This window comes from Arthroderma uncinatum (genome assembly GCF_011692745.1).
Source record: "Arthroderma uncinatum strain CBS 119779 chromosome Unknown scaffold1, whole genome shotgun sequence".
Taxonomy (NCBI): domain Eukaryota; kingdom Fungi; phylum Ascomycota; class Eurotiomycetes; order Onygenales; family Arthrodermataceae; genus Arthroderma; species Arthroderma uncinatum.
Window position 1 is genome coordinate 1,678,054 of NW_022983863.1, and position 20,394 is coordinate 1,698,447.

Sequence of the window (20,394 nt, forward strand, 5' to 3'; positions counted from 1 at the left end):
CAGCCTGACTCAACCGCGCCGCCACATCGCTCTTCCAGGTCTCCCAGGACGCTTTCACATCGCCAGATCACCATGTTCCGCTCCGCCGTCGCCCGATCGCTGCGGTCGTCCATACCTCGCGTTGCCAGAGCCGCTTCGCCCGTCGCCCGTCAAGTCCCAAAATTCTCCTGCATCGCCAGACAAGCTCAATTCGCCCCAAGCTTCTCCTACCAGGCCATAAGATCATACTCTGCACCGGCTGGCCTTAACCAGACCGAAGTCCAGGGCCGAATAGTCGATCTGTTGAAGAACTTTGACAAGGTACGACCACACACGCAGTCAGCCACGCATCAATGCCAATATAGCCAACACCACTTCTTCTCTTTATCATTTGCTTGTTACTGACTGTATTCTATTATAGGTTTCCGACGCTTCCAAGGTATGTTCACGTATAGGATGATTCGGTTTAACACAGCTTCTCACCATTATCGATCAAGATCACCCCCAACTCCCACTTCACAAACGACCTCGGATTGGACAGCTTGGACACCGTCGAGGTTGTCATGGCAATTGAGGAGGTAATTTACCCATTTCTGACAAACTCGAGGCAGCATTGTGTTAACTTTGGAAATAGGAATTCAGCATCGAGATTCCTGACAAGGACGCAGACGCCATCCACAGCAGTACGTACAGCCCTAGCGACACGTCCATTCATCCAAACATAACAAGATGAAGATGAATATCCGAAGATATGCGTAATAAGTGCAATTACTGACCAAATCACAGTTGACCAAGCCGTTACCTATATCCTCTCCCAGCCTGATGGTATGTATCTACCTACCCTCTTCCCGTCCTGTCAAGTTCTCTGCTAACAGTAACTAGCTCACTAAGCAGTTTCGTCGAATCCCGGTAACTGGATTGCGCCCCAAAAGATTTCCTAGCTATTCTAGACGAGCGTGAAAATCCCCCAGGGTTGGATGCTGTCGGGCGCCGGTTTTATGTGATAATTGTTCCCAACTTTGTTATATCGTGTACATCAGCAGAACATCACATTTTGATATAATTAGAGAATATCTCGTGTGAATCTTACTACTCTTTTCCAGCCGTGTTTCCTGTCTCATGGTCTACTGCGGGAGGTATATACGCCGGTCCACCCAAGCCTCCAGAGTCTGTATAGCCATCCTACTCTCATATTCCTTTACAAACAGCCGAACAGCGAAGAGTATATCGTGCAAACAGTCCAGTAATATAGAGCAGAGGATGCTCTCGTGACGCCGGAGGGCCTGAATATCAACACAGAGAGCAGCCTCAAAAAGCCACCACCAGCGGCCACAGACAGATAGAGATAATCACTAAATGACATACTACCAACTAGCCATCATATAACCGAGAGTAAATGCGAGTCTTCCTCTCTACGTGTACAAGCAGTTCGTGAAATCCGTCGTCCGCCAAGCCACCGCGGCTCCCTTGGGGGAAATAAAGCGATTTTTATGTCCTCCGCCTGCGAAAAAAGTTATACAGATCTCCTCTACTGCGCTTAATTTCACACTCCTGCAACACATATACAGACCCGGCAATTGTCTCTATTCACTTGAGCATCATCTTCCACGATTTCTAGTTGATACCGCATAGCCCGCCTCAGCCATACAACAGTCGGCGCCGTTTCAAAGTTGCCTGCCCCCCCTGATTCAATACGCCCAACGCGCAGTTCTATGCTCTAGGCAGCTATTGCCTGAGCTCGTTACGGCTCCTTATCGACCACTGACGAGCTCCTACGTCCTTTTCCTTACATCTTGATGGCGTCTACCAGCGGCTTAACTCGTCGGCGAGGTGGTGGTCGGGGAGATGGCGGCACCGAGAGTAGCAGAGTGGCCTCACCATCATCGCTAAATGGAGCGTCTCCGGATGGCCGTGGTGAGTCCTCGTTCACTGGCGAGAACGGCCACAAGATCGCATTCGACCCGAGAGATATCAGTGAGAATGAAGAGCGGAATAAACAGCCCAAGCTCACACTCATGGAGGAGGTGCTGCTCTTGGGTTTAAAGGATAAGCAGGTAATTTGGCCCCAGAGGACAGCCTTAATTCCCAGTAAAACCATTCTAATTGTCCCTTTTCCTCTTATATCTATAGGGATATCTATCATTTTGGAACGAAAACATTTCGTATGCTCTACGGGGCTGTATTGTCATTGAACTGGCGTTTCGAGGTCGCATCAGCATGCAGAAGGACTCGTCGAGGCGACGGTTTCCTCTTGCAGACCGAATAATTGAGGTTATCGATGATACCTTGACTGGAGAAGTCTTGCTGGACGAGGCATTGAAGATGATGAAAGCTAGCGAGAAGATGAGCGTGAGCTCATGGATCGATCTTATGAGCGGTAAATCACCTTTCCTTTTACCGTTCCTAGGGCTATTTAACAGCTACTTGTCGAGCATATCAATATAACTAATACATTCGACTGGTATAGGTGAAACCTGGAATTTGATGAAGATCGGCTACCAGCTAAAGCAAGTACGAGAGCGACTCGCAAAGGGCCTAGTCGACAAAGGTGTCCTCCGCACTGAAAAGCGCAACTTCCTACTCTTCGACATGGCCACACATCCGGTTGCCGACGGCGGCGCAAAGGAAGAACTCCACAAGAGAGTTCGCAATATCTGCAGCAGCCGTACTGTCATGCTACCGCCGAACCAATTCCTCCCCGAAGATATTGAATTTAGATATCTGCGGACTATTGCATTGGTGTGCGCCGCGTATGCTGCAAACGTACTTGAAAACGCCTTGGTAACGATGGGCCATGAAGCTAGGGAACGGGCATTCGCACAGGTTGATGAGCTGCTGGCGGAATATTCACAGTGGCCATTTGCGTCGAACAGGGGCGCGGGCGCACATGTTATTGGCGCGAATTTACCGCAAGCTGTTGGCGACGAGGTTGAGAAGGCAAAGGATAAGGAGCTTCAGCTGGAGGTCAGTTATACAACTCCTTACTTTCTGATATTGCTTATAACTAACGTTCCCTTTCTCAAATACAGGTCGTGGCCGCATGCTTAGGCGTATTTACCCGCCTTGATTCTTTGCTATGAGCGGTTTCTCTTACCAGCCCTTAATAGAGCCCCGTTCGATGTCTAATAATGCCCTATATCCTCATTTCATCCCATTTACTATTTCACTTTTCATCATCATCCGGTCGCCTATTCTCTTCTCTTGGCTCATGCTCAAGTGTGTTCTTAGCTTTTCCCTTCACCTTCACCCCCTACTGGACCCTCAAAAGGATAGGAGAGAGATGTCAAAATGATTGCATTGTTGAAGGGTTTCCGGCATGATCCTGTTCTTTCTATTCATGCTCATGCTTATAATCTTATTATTTTTTTACTTCTCTTTATTGTTATTCTGTCTGAATAGTTTCATTGCCCGAGCGGTTTAAGCAGGTAGAACAGAAGCGAAATAATGATAGGAACACAACCAAAAGGTAGCTATTTGTTTTGTCCAGAGATTCAATCTTGATTCTTGCATCTCACGGAGGTTTCGTGGCCTGATTAACTGAGTATAAAACAAGTTTACCGTAGGCAAAGCTGAAAACCCTTTAGCACTTGAGTCACAAAACTTTGGTAGTTGGTGCTTCGAGTGTTACATGAATATATATTGGCCAAGTGCCTGCCTCGTAACACGGTGCTTGCTGAGATTGTATAAATCCTGCATGGTTGATACCATGTTGATATTGTAGACAAAATGGGATGGACATTACAGCGATTTTGTAAGGAAAAGAGCCTGGGTCATTCTATTCGCAAACTCTATGGGCAAACTACAGTGAATAGTGAACTTCATCCATGATACCATGTTTAAGAACATTCCTTGCCCTTCTGAAACATGGGAGTAACGGTTTTCATAGATGAAGGCCTTATCTAGGTGTTTTCAATCAGGGGCCGTTTAAAACATCTCTTATAGGCGATGATTACCAACAGGAAGGCTGATATACATACTATATTATCCGAATCTACTACTTCCATTTTATTTCCATACATCATTGATACGGATTGCCTGAAGCTCAGTCTTGGTAAGATCACATATCTAGTTGACCCTCAAGACAACTTTCCCCCGAACTCTCTTCGATTCAACCAGTTCCATCGCCTCCCTGGCTTCGTAAAGTTCGAAGACCTTATCAACGAAGCCTCTCACTTCCCCCCTTTCCACCAATATACCAATCTTCTCCAGCTGCTTCCCATTCAGCGCGATAATGAAAAACCGACTGTTGAGCCCCCTCTTTTCAATCCCCAGGTCACCCCATTCCTCCATGACAGGGTGAGCAACGCTGACTATCGATCCGCTATCACAAACGACAGACGGGGAATGGGCTTGCTTCAGAGACGATCCTCCAATACAGTCAAACACAAAATCGACAGGCTTCCAGCCATTCGCCTTGAAGGCTTCGCTCAAATCTGGCTGGACAGTGTAGTCGATGACTTCATTAATGTGTAGCGTGTCCTTCAAGAAAGCAGCATTGCGGCTCGAACAAGTGCCGCATATCCAGAATTTCTGGGCTCCGAACAGTGTCTTTGATCGTAAGAGTTGAATGGCTTGCGTGCCTACTCCGCCGGATGCATTCGTGATTAGAACTCGAATGGGTCCTGGATGCGGTTGCATTTGCTTGACCCCTTCTTTGTTATCCTCATCGATGCAATCATCACGCACTACCTCACTGTCCAAATGGCCACACTTATCGGCAATATGCTTTAGGTTCCCGTGAGCAAAAAATGCCTGCCATGCGGTCATTGCGGAGAGCGGAATACTCGCAGCCTCAATGGAGGATATATTCTTCGGCTTGAATGCCAATTCATTCTCCTCCGCCAGTGCGCAGTCTGCAGCACCACCACCTCGATGGACACTTAGCCATCCAAAGACTTCGTCGCCTACTTTAAACTTGGGGCCATCGTAGGATCGCTCGTCATTTGATGGTGTAGAGAGGATGGTGCCACATACATCGTAGCCGGGAACGGGGGGTTGGATGACACGGGAATTAGAGATAACTTCGGGCCAGGTGAGCTCGTCACGGCACAAGGCAGTGCTGAGGACTTTTATTAGGTATTGAGATGGGTTTGGTTTGGGCGTTGGGAATTTGGGATCGTATATTAGTGAGGAAGGGAGAGGAGGGGATGATGTATCGTATGGCCCAGGGGGTAGATGGACCGCAGGCATAAAGGGAGGGATATGTTCTTGATCTGCCATTGTTGATTATGTAGCTGCCGAATGTATATATGGAATAGGAGCCAGGATGATAATTATGCTAGTCCCAGCTATATGCCAGCGATGGGTGTTGCCCATTATATAGGACTATATTCTCCCATATGCAAACATGACCTGAGTACGGGACTACAAGACCCGTGCGGATAGCCCGGATTGTGTTGCACGGAGGAATAGTTAAGTGATATACGGATAAATAAGTAAATGAGTTAGCACTTCAGTTTGTCGTTCGAGAGACTCTTTTGACCGTTGGAGCTGAATATATGACGTCAGAAAATTTGTAAAGTTCATCCGCTTAGGCTATTAAAGCTTGAGATACTATAAACCGTTCCCGACTGTGTAAGCATACTCCGTACAAGGCTATCAGAACGAAAATTCATTATTAGCAAAAGGCAGAGTGAACGTTCAGACCGAATGTTCAAAGAATCAGTGTGCAAATTAAACGAAACCGCATTTATACAGATCATGTCCGAGTCATTACAATTAACCGCCATAAGGTATACAACCTGTGCAAAAGGAAACTGAACATAAGGATCAGAATACAGAAGGATAGAAGGACAGACGCCGATGGAATACACCATATAAGAACCATAACACACAAACCGTACACGTTAAACAGCGACATGGTTGACGCTCATCATCGACATCATCATCGTCATAGCACCACCACCACACGCCACATCTCTAAGATGGTTGACTCTTGAGCTCATCAACAAGCGCCGACAGCTCATCTGCATGCTCAAATACCCTCCAAACGGATCGAGGAATGCCCTCGAATGCCTTTTCAAATCTTTCGGGGTCATTCCTATCCCCCATATTCCCCACATCGGTCACTTTCCTGATATAGATGGCCTTGATCCAGCCATCGTGCTTTTTATACGCTTCCGCATAAGCCTCTGGATCACTCTGTGTCGAGTCTCCAATGCACAAGACCTTGCGCATCGGGAACCAACCAAACACTTTGTCCAGCTGGCTAACTTTGTACTCTTGTGTACCCTGAGAGAATGACCTCAGTAGACCAGCCAGGTCCATCCACGAGCCCTCACGGAGTAGGAGTGTGCCTCGTGGGAAGGTTGAGCGGAGGAATCCGTGCAAAAATTCGTATAAATTATACGGAGAAGCTGAGAGGTAGAACCAGGTCGGGTTGAGTTGCTGTTGGATATGAGTATATACCTCTGGCATGCCTGCGATCGCTTTCGGGTCATCGACGAAAGTTGTTCGTAGAATGCCGATGGCGTCTGGCGTCTGGGTATATTTGATCGTGTCGTCGACGTCTGAGATGACTGCCCAGCTTTCCTGCGCTGCAAAAGTTGTCATCATGGTCAAAGGCTTTGGTCCCCAATTTCTCGCCTGAGATTGCACCACTGTTCCATCATGGACGCCGGCTGCGGGAAAAATCCGAATATCGTCCTCGGAAATCCCGTCCTTGTTGGAGCTGCCTAGTTTAAATCTATGCACCTCTCCGCTGGAAATCGGGACCTCCAGCTTGATAAACCGATTGGGCACAACGGCGTTAAGGAAAGGTTGTATACGCATGGCAATTCGTTTGCGGACAGCTTCCTTGTCGAGGCCTGGATTGCCGTCTAGACCGACCAGGTCAGCGATGATGGCAACCCATCTACCGATATCCTGTCGTCCGTGTTTCTCAAACATGCACCCAACTACATGAGCGTGCCATCCGATAGGGCCGTACACTGGGCCATGTGCAGGTTGATATGCGGTATTGTCGAAGAGCCAAACGATGTGTTTCTTTGGGTCGACAAGCTGGCTTCCCGGGGTGAGCTTCATGGTGAGGGAAGATGAGAAATAGGTGATCCATGATGCAACTCTCAGGACGGAGGTAGGATCTAGCGAGAGCTTGTTCTCGACCTGGGGGAAGCCTCCAGATTCACGATCCTCTCGCTCTCCGGGCGTCTCGCCGGAGCCTGGTAAGGGTGTCATAGTTTTACAACGACGCCGGTTGTATTCTTGCGGGATAGATGTGGTATCTCTCGGTATAGACACGAGAGCAGTAGAATCGAGGTTGCTAAGTAGCGGTTCGTCTGGTCTAGGGTATCTAGAGTCGCATGCGGTTAGCTATGAAGCGCTGATCTCGAGATGATAAAGGGATATAGGACGAGAGAGAGAGAGAGAGCAAACGCAGACCAGGTGAAAGGAGTCATCAGGCGTCGTCGTGACCTGATCATGAACAGAGCTCGCTCTTCTTATAATTACTTGTTCGACATGGCGGCATGGTGACCAGAGTCACTTGCTGATGATCTTCTCGGCGGCCTCGGCGGTCAGGTATAAGCGACGCCTAATAATAGACATGTATCTCGTAGTTATAGGAGTATACGCCGGCCATGCTACAGGCGCTTGACATGCACGAGTTCAGGCACCGTCTGCAGCATTCTTTCATGCAGAAATGGCGTCCTGGATGTGATGTAGCGAGTTGGAAAACGAACCCTGACCTTGTCGTCATTTCAGGCTGAGCCCCTTAGCGCCGCCATCATCAGATGCGACAGACGGCGACAGAGAGGATGATTTATAGCATTTGATTCCTTCATGTCTTTTCCAAGTCTCTATATAGGATATTATGGGTCACCGAGTACCTGAGACCTCAACAGTGATAAACACTAATGAACCCTTCGAGCCAAAACGCCGTCATACGAAACCAGATTAAAAAGAAAGACACCGTGAGTACGATATAGACACCACCCCCCCCCCCCCCGTCATAAAACTGCTCTTGTCATAATTTCTTGTCATAATTCATGGGCGACATTTACACTGCGACCTGGTGCTGGAGTTCTTCTGCTCTTTTCCAGTCACATGGCGCAGGCGAAGGCAGATGTTTTCTAGTCCCTCGTATATCAGACGGGGGAAACGGATCAGGGCGCATGGTCAGGAGCTGGGTGACCTTGTTGTTTAGCGTGTCGATATACGCATCTTTCTCAGCGAGCTCTATCTTTAACCGCTGCTCGTCCTCTTTTGACTTCATAATATCCTCCCTCAGCGTCTTGAGCTTGAGTTTATATGCCCTCGCCCGCTTCTCGTTGCGTATAGCAACGGGTTCGAGCTTAGATATATGGTCTTGCAACTCCTGAATCTGGCGAGCTTGATACATGTGTTGGAGGTCTGCGTCGAAGTGATCTTTACCCCGGCGTTGCTGGGCTGAAACGATTTCTCTTACTTCCTGATGACTCGCATCATCGGAGCTTTCAAGTTCGTTCTCGAGGTGGTCTGTGATGAATTTGCAGAGAGAGGCAATCCGCGAGTCGTGGAGTCGTAGAAGTCCGGTGATTTCGTTCTCCTTGGAGTTTAACCGGATCTCGCACTCGGCTCTGACCTGCTCAGGGTCTTCCTTACTATATGATCCCTGATTTCCTGCCATTAGCCATCTCTGTATAATCCGGGATAACGAATGATACTCACTCGTCCATTCCATGTACTGGAACGAGCCACCGAAATAGGGCTATTCTGTTTTTGCTTTGCTGCTTCAAGCTGTTGGCAGATGGCCGGATGCCAGTGCAACTTAACCTGCTCTGGAGTAAGATCAGGGAGAATCTCCATGAGCTCGTCATAATCCATCCGTCCTAATGGCTTTCCATTACGAATAGGCCCTGTTTCCTGAGGATATCCATATGGGTCGCCATCTCGTCGTCCTGTGACTGGCTCAGCCCTTGGGCTTAGCGACAGGTTTGGCGGAGAGTCTAGTAGATGCTCGTCTGAATGATCGAATGTGAGCCTCGTTGGCGTCGTGGGTGCATCTAATTCAACGCTCATCGGCGACGTTATTGACCCTGGAAGCTCTGCTGCTGAAAAATATGGATGACGAGGGGAACAGTAAGCTGTGTTTGTTGGCATCGATTTACTGCACGGTTGACAGGTGCAGGTAGTGCATGAGCTGGGCAATTTAAATTGTGATTCCACGGGCGAGGTCATAGGCGCCGTCTCCCGCACCATGCACCCCGGATTCGAGCATGTAAATGTTCGAGGGGTCGGCGGATTCGAAGTTGACCATGGCATATCTGTATAGATAACTTGGGAAGAGGTCGGAGTGGCATTGGTGATGATAACGTTCCCGGCCACAGAGATATTGATAGGAGGCGGCCTCTTCTTCCGCATCTTAGAGAATGACAGCCTATTCTCAAAGCCGCCAAAGCCATCACTGACGCTTTTGTTGGATTGTGAGCCAATTCGGACCTGCGACTTGGGCTTTGAAGAAAAAAACGAAGACATGAGCGAGGAAATGGATACAGGTTTTTCGGACAATCAAGATCAATATAATATAGCATAAATGTATAAACGAGAGGACGAAAGGAAAATGGACGGTCTACCAGAGACTCAATCCGCTTTGATATACAATAGATAGAACGTATATCAAGATCAAAGAGTAGCGATCTGTCGAGCACAAGGCGACTTATTAGCCCATGTCTACACAGCCGCAAAGCAGAATTGCAAGTGAGGAGTAGAAACAACAGCCAAAAACGCCTGTGAACTCAACAAACTAACGATTCGCTAGGAAGAGCCGATGATGAACCACAGGGCTAGCAATCCTCTGGACCCGATCAAGCCAAAATCCATCATAACCGAAACCGCTAGGGGATACGAGGCAGGTTGTTCTCCAAAGCCACGGAGAACGAGCGAGATATCCTCCCAAGGGTATCATCATAGACTGAGAATGGTCATCCGTAGCCTTCCTGCATGAGGTTCTGGGAAGTGCATGGTACTCTAGACCGTATTATGGTAAAGCCCCTTTTTGGCGCCGGCCCCCAGGCCACCTTGACATTTCGAACATCCACGACCAACGAATCCTCTTACCTTGGTCTTGAATGTATCTCCTCAGCGGCAAGGTATGCGGTCTTATTCATCTGTCAGGCCCACTAATGCAGACGCTGAAGCGTGGTTGTTATCCATTGGTTTCTTGATCTCTATTCCTCGTTCCCAGACATGATAACGGGAACATTGGGGTAGGCGGCCCGATAGTTATGTAGTTAAGCGCCTGTCATGCCACTGTTAAAACGCCTGCGTTTCATATATCTCATTCTTTTGCTGGTTCCTTACTCTTACTGGCGCTGATGAGACTGCGTCTTCTCAGCCTTTCCACTCTCCTAATATGGCGAACTCTTTACAGGAAAAAAGAGTCTGAAGAATAACTAAGCACTTTTTCTTCCCGACAAAGCATTCTAGTTATCGATGCAGGCCAAGTGACTGGTTGCGGCGCAGTAGAGCTCATCTTGTTTTATCAAATCGAGTACAGCACGTCAAAGGTGTTCGATAGCAAAGGAACTACCCGTCATACCTTCCTTTGAGTATACTACGTTTATTCTCAATATTTTCCCACAAAATCAGTCATGGCTGGAGTTGAATTAGAGATAGACAGCCTCTATCTTATGCTGTTTCTCAGAAATCATCCACCGATTCTGAATGACTTCCACTGGGCATTCTACTTCCATCGTGGCCCTGACAACGGCATGAAGTATCACGTTAGACAACAAGGGAATAGCGGATGGATGGCAGACCATGGTGCAACAGCTGGGGTTCTCAAAGCCTTCCTCCTCGTGGGTCTGTTCAAAATTGCGAATGTCCCGTCAGGCCTCGAGCAGCATCTAGACCATACCATGAAGGCTTATGATGATAGGCTCAACGTTCCTGGGGTTGTATGTACTTGTCGTATTTGGGTGCTTTGGGTGCTTGCACTCTTACAGGAATCAATCGATGAACAGACGATTCTTAAGTGCCGTAACTTACAGGCTCTAGAGAATGAAGTAAAGGATTGGGGGAATAGAAATGCTGTTAGTGCGGCCAACAACGAACCGCCGAGACCAGTGGCCTCCTCTTCCCTGTGTGAACTGTGAGTGTCATATAGGCGTTTGCTAAAGGAGTACAATGCTAGAATTTACCTACCTACAGAATGTTATGGAGAAAGTGAAGTAACATCTATTCTCTATTCCATTACTATATACATCATTATAAAAACATTATCTCAATTAAGAGATAGTAACTATTATATAGTACTCATGTAGATGAGCCAACCCATAGTAACTGCCCACATCAGCCCGCTCGCCGAAAGCTGCACTGTTCGCCGTGATACGCTCTCCTGACTCATCCCGCCAGTACCTAGCGGACAGTGGGATACATCATTGGACCAAAAACATGCCTCGGTGTCAATCGAATATAAAAGTTGTGATGCGGTGTCGTTGTTCATCCTAACCCCACAGGGGTTTGGAGTCGGTGGTGTGTCTGAAATGACGGGACATTCGCTTCCATCATTAGGATATTGCCCTTCGGGAATATTATATATCATTTCCGTAATATTTATAGCATAGCCGCTACTCGACCTGTTGCCGCAGGTGCCCTCTTGTGTCGCAGCCATGAGATTCGGTTGCTGGGCCCCGTGCTTAGTGGTGAAGTAAACCTGCCTACGCTGGGATGTTCGACTGACGTGCACAAGATTCAATTCCGGATGTTCCATAGACCTCGTGCAATTCGCTATTTCTAATTCCCAGCTAAACAGCCAGGCTTTCTCGACGTTGTTGGTTTCACTGGCATAGCTAAGTACGAATCCGGTGTCGTCTTTATCAAAGTAGTCGGGGTCATCAGATTGAAATTGTTTGGAATTAGAAAATATAGGGTTCCCAGGGTTAGCGGCCGCAGAAAAATTATAGGCGAGGTTTAGTAAGATCATTCCGGTGGAGCGGAAGTTCTGGATTGCAATAACAAAGGGCATGAACGGGACAGGTGCGTAGGTGTCGTTGTGGGGGAATATCAAGTCCACTTCTATAGTCTGCGGGAAGGTGATGTCCGCGGCCATGGTACTGCTGCTACAGGCCAGTAGAAGCCACCAGCAGAAGTGGAAGACGGCCATGCCTTGACGAGATCGGCGTAGGAGAAGGAGCTGACAGAGATGGCCAAGATGGAGAAACGGAGCGCAACACACGGCTTTTGACATGCATGGTTAACTAACTATAAATATCAGGGGTAAATCTCGATGCGCCTTTCCACGAATCATACCTTTTCTCCTCGTGTCTGCTAGTTGTCAGATAAGATCGTGCATAGATTTTGCCTATTGATTGGTGAATGTGAGGCTCAATTATACCTCTCCAGGCTTAAGGTTGATCCCGCGCAGGGTTTAGCTGTAAGGCAGAGTCGACATAAATAGAAATGGAGGATTTTTTGGTATCGAGGTGTCTACCAAAAGCCCTTGGGAACCCGAAGGTTTTATCCTTAGGTTTGTCATTTGGCTTGTCCTGAGGCTTGCCTTGAGGCTTGCCCTTAGTCTTACCCTCAAGCCCATCCTTTAACCTTGCAGATAAGCTCGTCTTTAAGCTTATTCATGAACTCCTCTGTAGGAAAAGGGGTATAATATAGGGAGCTTAAGGGCTTTTGGCAGGCGCCTTCTATCAACATTCCATCTCCTCTCTTTATCCCAGCGATGAGATGGAGTTGATAGCGATCGGATACGGAGGCGGGGATAACATCACGTGATTATTTCAGGGGCACTATCAAAAAAAACACGGTCAAAATCTTCCGCGCCACAAAACTAATAATACGGAGAAGAAGCCCCCTTCGTATCTCCTGCGAGAGTCATCTTGGGCCTTCATGACGTGATGGCACCTTGAGAGTCGAAAAATCCCATTTGGGGCACATTCGCAAAAGTCAAATGATAGCCATGGCAGTACAGAGTACGAGGCATAGCCGATAAAATAATACTCCCACTGGAATACAAAATATGTGTCATTCTCCATTCCGACAGAGAGCTGTATATGCCAATTTTGATCTCGTCGATGCCGTCCTTTCTCAATTGGACTTTCAAGAATAGTTAAGAGGGACAGAAGGAAACGCGGATATTCTATTTATCCGAAGTCGTTTTCACCCCTCGCATCTTTTGTTTTGTACATTTTGAGTGACAACCAGCCTGCTGAAATACCAATTGCTTTTGTCCAGCCTCACTAAAACCACTATTACCGTGTATTTTATATGGCCATACCTCTGTGACTCTGATATTCTGGATAACTCCTATCGACTACGAAATATCCATTATGCGACGCTGAGAGAAACATGAGAGTGGCTTCACCCTGAACTCTCCGTCTAGTACTCGGCTGCTGCGTTTATTTAGGATAAAAGTTATCATGGGTTATAACTAGGGACATCAAGAATGTGACGCAGCTTGTTATAATTCGCGATCAGCTAGCCAGCCACCATGCAATATGACAGAGAGAGTGGCCAGGTGTATACCGAGCAGGTGATTCGAGTCGCGCCTTCAGCCTCCAAACTGAGAGGATCTTCATGGGTTCACGAATCTCCCTTACTCCCCAAAGGATGGGAGGCACATAGCCAGACTGGCGCCCATTCCCTGAAACATATGGCCATGAGGGCCGTTTTGGCTGACCAACGCACTCTGACCCCTTTGCACTTTGAAGATGTCCCTTGGTCGACCGCGAAGTATCTTTGGGAATGTGTGAGTCGAAGGTAAGATGACTTTTATCAGCCTATATCTCAAGGTCATCATTAATACGTTCATTTAGCAAACGCACAAGTCTATACTTGTGGAAAATCTTTGCGGCAGCTTACACTAAGGAATTCAACAAGGTAGCTCATCGCTATTCATTGAAACCAAGTTCTAAGGAGATGCCAATTAGCGATTACTTAAAACTTATATCTTCTAAGAACCTGGACTGGGCGGCTGTCTTGAGCGTATCTGCCGAGTTTTTTGAGCCTAATGAGTTGCTTGATATCGCCAATGTTACCAATTTAACTGCCCTAGAAATCCGATCACAACCAAGACGGACCGAGTTTGAGTATGAACCTATCACTACGATATCGGACCGCGTCATCAGGGGTTGGAGTGAGATGGCACTCGCAGGTAGCGCCTTTGGACAGCTTCGCATTTTAGTTCTCCGGCTTCAGCCTGGGATCTCAGAGCACATTTTTGCCTATCTTGATGCATTTAGATCACTCACCACGTTCATTATGCAAGGCTGCTCGAAGCTTTATCGCAAAGAAGCGAGAGAGCTGGCGGCGAAGCATGGCTGGGAGTCTTACACAGTCCACTTTTCAGACTGTAGTCTTTATAGGATTATAATGAAACTGGGTAGCGAGTTAGAGCCAAAATCACAAGATAATACCTTGATGATCAACGCCTCGCCCGTGGTGGAATTTTCTCTCTTCCGGCGGAACCTAAAGCCTCTAGACGAGCAAGAGGAAATCATTTTCAAGAGGAAAGCCACACGCCAGGGTCGTCCAGGTCCAGGGAAGCGGAAGAATTACTCCAACGTGGCTATAGAGGCAGCTAAAACGGACAAACGAGTTAAACCTGTCCTGAGAGAGAACCGTAGGGAGGATATGCATGGCCTCCTTGCACAGTTTACGTATGTTTCCCCATTTTGCTACTCCCGCTTCTGACTAACAGATCGACAGGTAAGAAGTTGACAGTAGCGTATACCCTGATACACCATTCCATTTTGATTCCCTATACTCCGTACTCGTCGTATGTCATTGAACTAAACACGTTCTATATTATTTTCTTCTATAGCCTCAACCTCCTCTATATAATAATCACGTGACTCAACTGTTCGACCGTTTTGCCTCCTTGCCCCTAAGGTTTACTCGGTGAATTGTTAACTTAGTAGATAACATTCTATCCGTGTCTGGCTGCTGAATGTAGTTCTCACGGTGGCCATATCAGATCTATACTGTCGAGACACTCTGTTTGCCCGTACCATCGCTTGGGAATACAGCCTGATGCGCATCTAGTGCGAGGGATATGACTACATCCGCGCCCCACCACCTATCAACCCCCATAAACCTAGCGAACTCCCTTGTTGATTTCCAACCTGCCCACCGAATTAATTCCTTGTCGAAGGCGTCTGGCATTGTCTAGATTGGGATTATCTGCAATATCCAACGCTCATAGGAGTTTCTGCCGTTTACCCGAGTATTCCCTGTCAAAACTACTCCTCCTGGCGCCGCTCTCAAACACCCGGATGAGCTCAAAATGAGCGACAAGAACACCCAACCGGCGACGGGGGAAGCAGGTCAAGAACCTCTGGGCTCGCCTCGATTGAGCTCAGATTCACGGTCATCGTCCTCTCGAAGCTCGTCTCTGCGTCGGGACCCGCCATCTAACGCGACGCCTGCCAAATTATCCCATCGCCAGAGTCTCGGTGAATCTCTTCGAGGCGTTCCATCCTCGCCACGAGCCCGCCGGCAGCCCTCATTCACACAAGCCGCAGTTCAGAGCCTGATAGATAATCCGCCGTCGCATGCGGCTGCTGATCCGGCGTTCTCCGGCCGAGATTGGACTCAGATTTCAATTGGTGAATTGGTACAACCGGTGGATCTAAAATTCGTGGACGCAGATACAGCAATCGAAGATGCTACAAATGTATAGTCATGCCCGCCCCATCATTAGAAATCCGGCTGAACTAATTTGTCTGATATATGTAGCTTCTCATCGATTCCAGTGCTCATTCCCTACTGATTCGGGAGTCACCGGGTTCTTCAACTGCTGTTGGCACATTTGGTTATGCCGATCTCAATGCATACCTCCTCCTTGTGGTGGGCTTGATACAGCCAAGCGAAGAAGAACAAGTTGCATCTCTACGTGAGTTGGCCAGGAGAGCCAGAGAAGGAGAGAAGATCCCCCTCAAGGATGTGAAAGGCCTTGGAATGCAAGAACCCCTCACCACCCTGCCAGAGTCGACCAATTTGATGACGGCTGTGGAAACGTTTGGAGGGGGTGTCCATCGCATTATTGTTGTGAAAGAGGGCACTACCGAGATAATTGGAGTATTCACTCAATGGAAACTGGTCAAGTTCCTGTGGGAGAACGGGCGCAGCTTTCCAGTTATTGAACAACTCTATCCTCAGCATCTACGAGAGCTACGGCTGGGATCTCACTGCGTGATATCAATTAAGTTAGTATATCCCTCTCCTCCATTTGCAGAGCAAACCTCATCTTCGGGAATGAACCGATGAGCTAACCAATCGAATCTAGTGGGGACCGGCCACTCTGCCATGCATTAGAACTGATGAATAACGAGGGCGTCTCCTCCCTTGCCGTGGTTGATAATCAGTGGAATGTTGTTGGCAATATATCTGTGGTTGATGTTAAGGTTAGTGCTTCATACTTGCATCCTGATACAGGTCAAAATTAATAACGTTACCAAATCTAGTTATTGACGAAATCCACATCACTTCCACTGCTTCATAATACATGCATCCACTTCATCTCCGTTATCCTATCAACCCGGGGCATAATTGAGGGGCAAGATTCATTCCCAGTCTTCCATATCAACCCACAATCTACCCTAGCCCATACTGTTGCTAAGCTTGTTGCAACTCGGTCTCACAGGTATGTAATTTCTATTGAGAATAGCATGGATATTGCAGAATTAACTCCTAATGTTTAGAATGTGGGTTACTGATCCTCACTCACCTGCATCATCTGCGCCCTCTACCCCGTCACATTCATCAGCCAATGTCCAGCTTGGATCATCCAATCAGTCTAGCAGCATAGCCGGACCGGCCGTTGGTAGTACAGGCGCTCAGCTACCTTCACCCTCATCTGCCAACTTTGCCCCTGGCATCCATGGCAATAACACGCATCAAAACGGGAATACTCGTCTAACCACCAATCCCATTTCGCCCTTCCAACACCCAAAAACAGCATCTTCGGCGTCTTACTCCTTCAGTTCTTCCCCTCCCACATTCACTGCATCCATATCTACGTCAATTCCGGCCTCGGCACTTCCGGGGGCTAGTTTATCTGGCCGCCTTGTCGGGGTGGTAAGCTTGACTGACATACTTAACCTCTATGCAAGAGCCAGCGGTTTGTATCCCACCGACCCAAATGCTAATCGCACACGACGACGCCGTAGTAGCAGCTCGAGTCTTGGCTTTAGGAGAAGTGGAGAGCTCGCGAGGGAGATCTGGAACCGTCCGTGAATGTGAACTAAACTTTGAGCTTTCGCACCAACTTTCTGGCAGCTTTGCTAACCGAAAGTGCTCAATTATTTGTTTCTCTACTCCTTAGCTTCGCGTTTTCCATCCCTTCACTCCTCTCTACTCTACTTTTTTCTCCCCGATCCGGCGTCACAACCCTACACAACTTAGTCGAGGCAACGATTCGAAACCTGACTGAGAACTACGGAACAATCGCGGCGGCCAAAAGCCAAAAAAAAGTCACAAAATAAGGAGCCAGTTATGAGATATGACCAAATTTTCACCTTTAGTTTATTTACTGCAATTGCTTATCAGTTTCTTTTTGATCTCTTCGGATACTTATATGATTGCGGGAAATTCACTTCTAGTCTCTCAAAGGTCTATATAGCCTTTTACTATCTTGCCGCCTAGTAACTAATTGCATAGTCAAAAATGTAGCTACGTACATATCCGGCATGATTGGTAGGAAACCGGTATCTGTACATCGAATACTACTTCCAATGACAAGGGCTATAACAGCAGGCAGTTAAGGAACATAAACATGTAAATTATTCTATATACACTGACGTGGTCGTAACTATCTATTTTAAATTGGAGAGGGAGGGTTATACTGAACGCAGCCATGTTAAACTGGCCGGACTAAAATCCAACACCCTCTCTCTCACCAAACATTAAATCAAAAATATCAAGAGGGTCAAGGCTTCTTCGCACTAAACATTTCCCAACCAATACTTCCATCTTTCCCCTCCTTGCATGTAATCTCTTCCACAGCTTTGACAAGATCATAGTTAATCTTCGCCGACACAACGCTATCATGTTTATAATCCGGGTGATTAGCGACGAACTCTCTAATCCATTTTGCATTTGTCCACAGAGAGCCATCTGCACGACGACGAATGAGGTCGAGGTATTTCGCTAGCGCACAACGCGTCTCGACATCGACATTTAAGCTGTCGAGATATGACTCCACGAGAGGAATGAGGCCGGGGAACCCGTTAGGAGATCCATTGATGATGTCATTGATGCTCATAAGGGTATATTCGGACTCAATGGGGAGAAGGAGAGGGGAAGAAGGGGTAGTGGAAGGTGGCGGAGAAGGCGGGTTAGAGCTAGGTGGAGAGGAAGGACGGGATTGCTGATGGCGCTGAGATCGAGGAAGGCGATGGGGGAAAGGATCCTTGCGGAAATAGAACTTTTCGTCCAACACGGCGTTCCGTGCGTGTGCTGTTTCCATGTTTTCTGTTGTTCTGGGAATGGGGATGTAGAAGTTTAGATCAAAGCTGAGAATAGCGCGGGTGATGAGGACCATGAAGACGCTGAATGCGGCGTTTTCCAAGTCAGTGATTTGGATCTCCATGGGGCGGAACTCGACACGCCAGCCTATATCGTTATCTGCAGGCGGGGGCTTGAAACGGATATGTTGCCAGTTTGTGGACTGGAGATTCTCGAAGTGATCTGTCTTGGTGAGATCGAGTTCCTGGAGGTCTTCATTAAAGATAACGATGGGGTCACGGATGAATAGATGGGCGAAGTGAGTTGCCAGTAGGTCATCCATGCCGCCATCCATCAGTTTTTTCTTGATATCCTCATCGATGACAAGATCAGGGTCCATGTATTCCGGTCGTAGGTGAGGGTCCTGGGATATATATGTTGAGTTTGAAGCATATCTCGACTTTGGAATGCGCCATCGATCATTCTTCAGAGGCTATTTTATATATGTTAGGCCTTTTACTCAAGAAATATTAGGGGTTAGATGAACTCACCACTTCTCCCAGCTCTTCTCGTGTCCTGCAATCAACTGCATTGCCAATCTGATTCCATCTGACATCCGTGTCGACTAGAAATCCCTTATATATCGGGGTTGACCCGGTCAACGCCAGCATTATTGGTCCCAGCGGGCTTAGCTGGTCATATAACTTCCTTCCTTCAGTAATATTCTTGCTCTGGAAAGTAATCTGTAGACAACAGCTTCCCATGCCGAAAGCCATGGCGTCCATGTATACATGACCCTCTTTCGCAGCGCCGTTCCGTACATCATCGTCCTCTGGCCAATTGTGCATATCATAGTTGACAGTGGGGTCCTTGAACGGCCATGGAGTGTTGGTATCCCTAAATACCGGCACGTTCAGCTCTACCTTCCTCCCTCTGCGCGAGCGGATGTTCGCAGCTAGAGTTGGGAATCGGATGTGCGGGTTTGCTATCTCGTCAGGGACGAACTGTGACCGCAGGGCAGGGCCTGATAGCGGGTATGTGGGCGTGGTAAAGTCGTCACTACAGCCTAGACGGGGGAATGTCGTGAGGGTGATGGGATATTCGTTTGCTGCCATGTGGTTTTTGGCTGTAACTCGTCTAGTAGAATTAAGTTAGCCATAGATAACGAAAATAATAAACGAGATCTATCGTCGTACCTCCATCTCATGTTGGACTCTACTTTGAGGAGGTCCTTGAAGCCGATTCCCCATGGTTTCCCAGGCGTGGCTTCGAGCATGAACCGACCGAATTCGGGATGAAACGTTGGAAGAGGTTCCTTTCTGTTACAAGTCGGAATATCAGCCAAGTATCCTTCAAGAGAGAGAGTGGGTGAGAGAGAGTCCTACTCCTCCGATCCATTGCCGTTGGTGGCTGCTTGCTTCGAGAACTCCACATCCTGTGCAAGAGCTTTCAGGATTTCAGCCTGGCATAGAGAGAGGCGCACTTTTTCGTCTTTATCATCGACTGCAACAACGAGGTACTCGACCTTTGTAAACCATATGTATTAGCATATGCCATACCATGTTTTCATGGCTATCCTACCTCGTCACCCCACAGCAACGCATCCCGCTCCTTTCCCCGCGCTTTCTTCCATATGGCGAGCAATTGCTATTCGAGAACAGGTAAACATCAGACCGAGGCTGCAGGCCAGGAACCGGCCTCCAGTTGACTAGTAAAAGTGCAACGCAGAGCCGTGGCAGAGATAGACTGTGTGTACCTCGATTCCCCATTCCCTCACTTGATTAGCACTTTTCTTTGCTTCTGGCCATGCCAGCGGTGTGCCAAGCGCCCTGCCAGTCCGATTCTCAATTAGCAGATCATCCTGAGTTGCAGACGGAAGATGGACGGAGGGTGATCGTACAGTAAGCCCATGGCGTCAGAAGCAAGCGATATAACTCAACCACGACGCTTAGAGAGGATACACGGCGGCGCGAGTGCGGGACGTATAACAAGGAATTCAGTCTGACATAGGGCGTATCATAAATTTATATATAAAGTATCTCT

The 20,394-nt window shown here is 47.8% G+C and overlaps 8 protein-coding genes across 8 annotated transcripts; 3 read left to right on the forward strand and 5 right to left on the reverse strand.

Annotated features, from left to right (window-relative positions):
- Nucleotides 1-72: 72 nt before the first annotated feature.
- On the forward strand, nucleotides 73-920 carry GIQ15_00518 (uncharacterized protein; the record flags this gene model as incomplete). The annotated part of the gene is made up of 6 exons (XM_033547935.1): nucleotides 73-300; nucleotides 401-418; nucleotides 477-557; nucleotides 614-662; nucleotides 766-804; nucleotides 874-920. 6 exons carry the CDS (start codon nucleotides 73-75, stop codon nucleotides 918-920), a joined length of 462 nt encoding a protein of 153 aa, XP_033408886.1.
- Nucleotides 921-1,775: 855 nt separating this feature from the next.
- On the forward strand, nucleotides 1,776-3,059 carry GIQ15_00519 (vacuolar protein sorting-associated protein 74; the record flags this gene model as incomplete). Its single annotated transcript, XM_033547936.1, has 4 exons — nucleotides 1,776-2,033; nucleotides 2,110-2,356; nucleotides 2,447-2,943; nucleotides 3,009-3,059. 4 exons carry the CDS (start codon nucleotides 1,776-1,778, stop codon nucleotides 3,057-3,059), a joined length of 1,053 nt encoding a protein of 350 aa, XP_033408887.1.
- Nucleotides 3,060-4,044: 985 nt separating this feature from the next.
- On the reverse strand, nucleotides 4,045-5,199 carry GIQ15_00520 (reticulon-4-interacting protein 1; the record flags this gene model as incomplete). The annotated part of the gene is made up of 1 exon (XM_033547937.1): nucleotides 4,045-5,199. The coding sequence occupies one exon, from the start codon at nucleotides 5,197-5,199 to the stop codon at nucleotides 4,045-4,047; it is 1,155 nt and encodes a 384-aa protein (XP_033408888.1).
- Nucleotides 5,200-5,898: 699 nt separating this feature from the next.
- On the reverse strand, nucleotides 5,899-7,155 carry GIQ15_00521 (actin patch protein 1; the record flags this gene model as incomplete). The annotated part of the gene is made up of 1 exon (XM_033547938.1): nucleotides 5,899-7,155. The coding sequence occupies one exon, from the start codon at nucleotides 7,153-7,155 to the stop codon at nucleotides 5,899-5,901; it is 1,257 nt and encodes a 418-aa protein (XP_033408889.1).
- Nucleotides 7,156-7,975: 820 nt separating this feature from the next.
- On the reverse strand, nucleotides 7,976-8,976 carry GIQ15_00522 (uncharacterized protein; the record flags this gene model as incomplete). The annotated part of the gene is made up of 2 exons (XM_033547939.1): nucleotides 7,976-8,569; nucleotides 8,626-8,976. 2 exons carry the CDS (start codon nucleotides 8,974-8,976, stop codon nucleotides 7,976-7,978), a joined length of 945 nt encoding a protein of 314 aa, XP_033408890.1.
- Nucleotides 8,977-11,200: 2,224 nt separating this feature from the next.
- Nucleotides 11,201-12,061, reverse strand: GIQ15_00523 (uncharacterized protein; the record flags this gene model as incomplete). Its single annotated transcript, XM_033547940.1, has 1 exon — nucleotides 11,201-12,061. One exon carries the CDS (start codon nucleotides 12,059-12,061, stop codon nucleotides 11,201-11,203), a length of 861 nt encoding a protein of 286 aa, XP_033408891.1.
- A 1,335-nt stretch (nucleotides 12,062-13,396) lies between these two features.
- On the forward strand, nucleotides 13,397-17,142 carry GIQ15_00524 (CBS domain-containing protein; the record flags this gene model as incomplete). The annotated part of the gene is made up of 8 exons (XM_033547941.1): nucleotides 13,397-13,665; nucleotides 13,722-14,564; nucleotides 14,629-14,683; nucleotides 15,110-15,580; nucleotides 15,643-16,112; nucleotides 16,193-16,310; nucleotides 16,371-16,549; nucleotides 16,608-17,142. The coding sequence occupies 8 exons, from the start codon at nucleotides 13,397-13,399 to the stop codon at nucleotides 17,140-17,142; spliced, it is 2,940 nt and encodes a 979-aa protein (XP_033408892.1).
- A 691-nt stretch (nucleotides 17,143-17,833) lies between these two features.
- Nucleotides 17,834-20,262, reverse strand: GIQ15_00525 (glutamate-cysteine ligase; the record flags this gene model as incomplete). Its single annotated transcript, XM_033547942.1, has 7 exons — nucleotides 17,834-18,844; nucleotides 18,903-19,488; nucleotides 19,548-19,670; nucleotides 19,737-19,876; nucleotides 19,933-19,998; nucleotides 20,108-20,180; nucleotides 20,252-20,262. 7 exons carry the CDS (start codon nucleotides 20,260-20,262, stop codon nucleotides 17,834-17,836), a joined length of 2,010 nt encoding a protein of 669 aa, XP_033408893.1.
- Nucleotides 20,263-20,394: the final 132 nt, after the last annotated feature.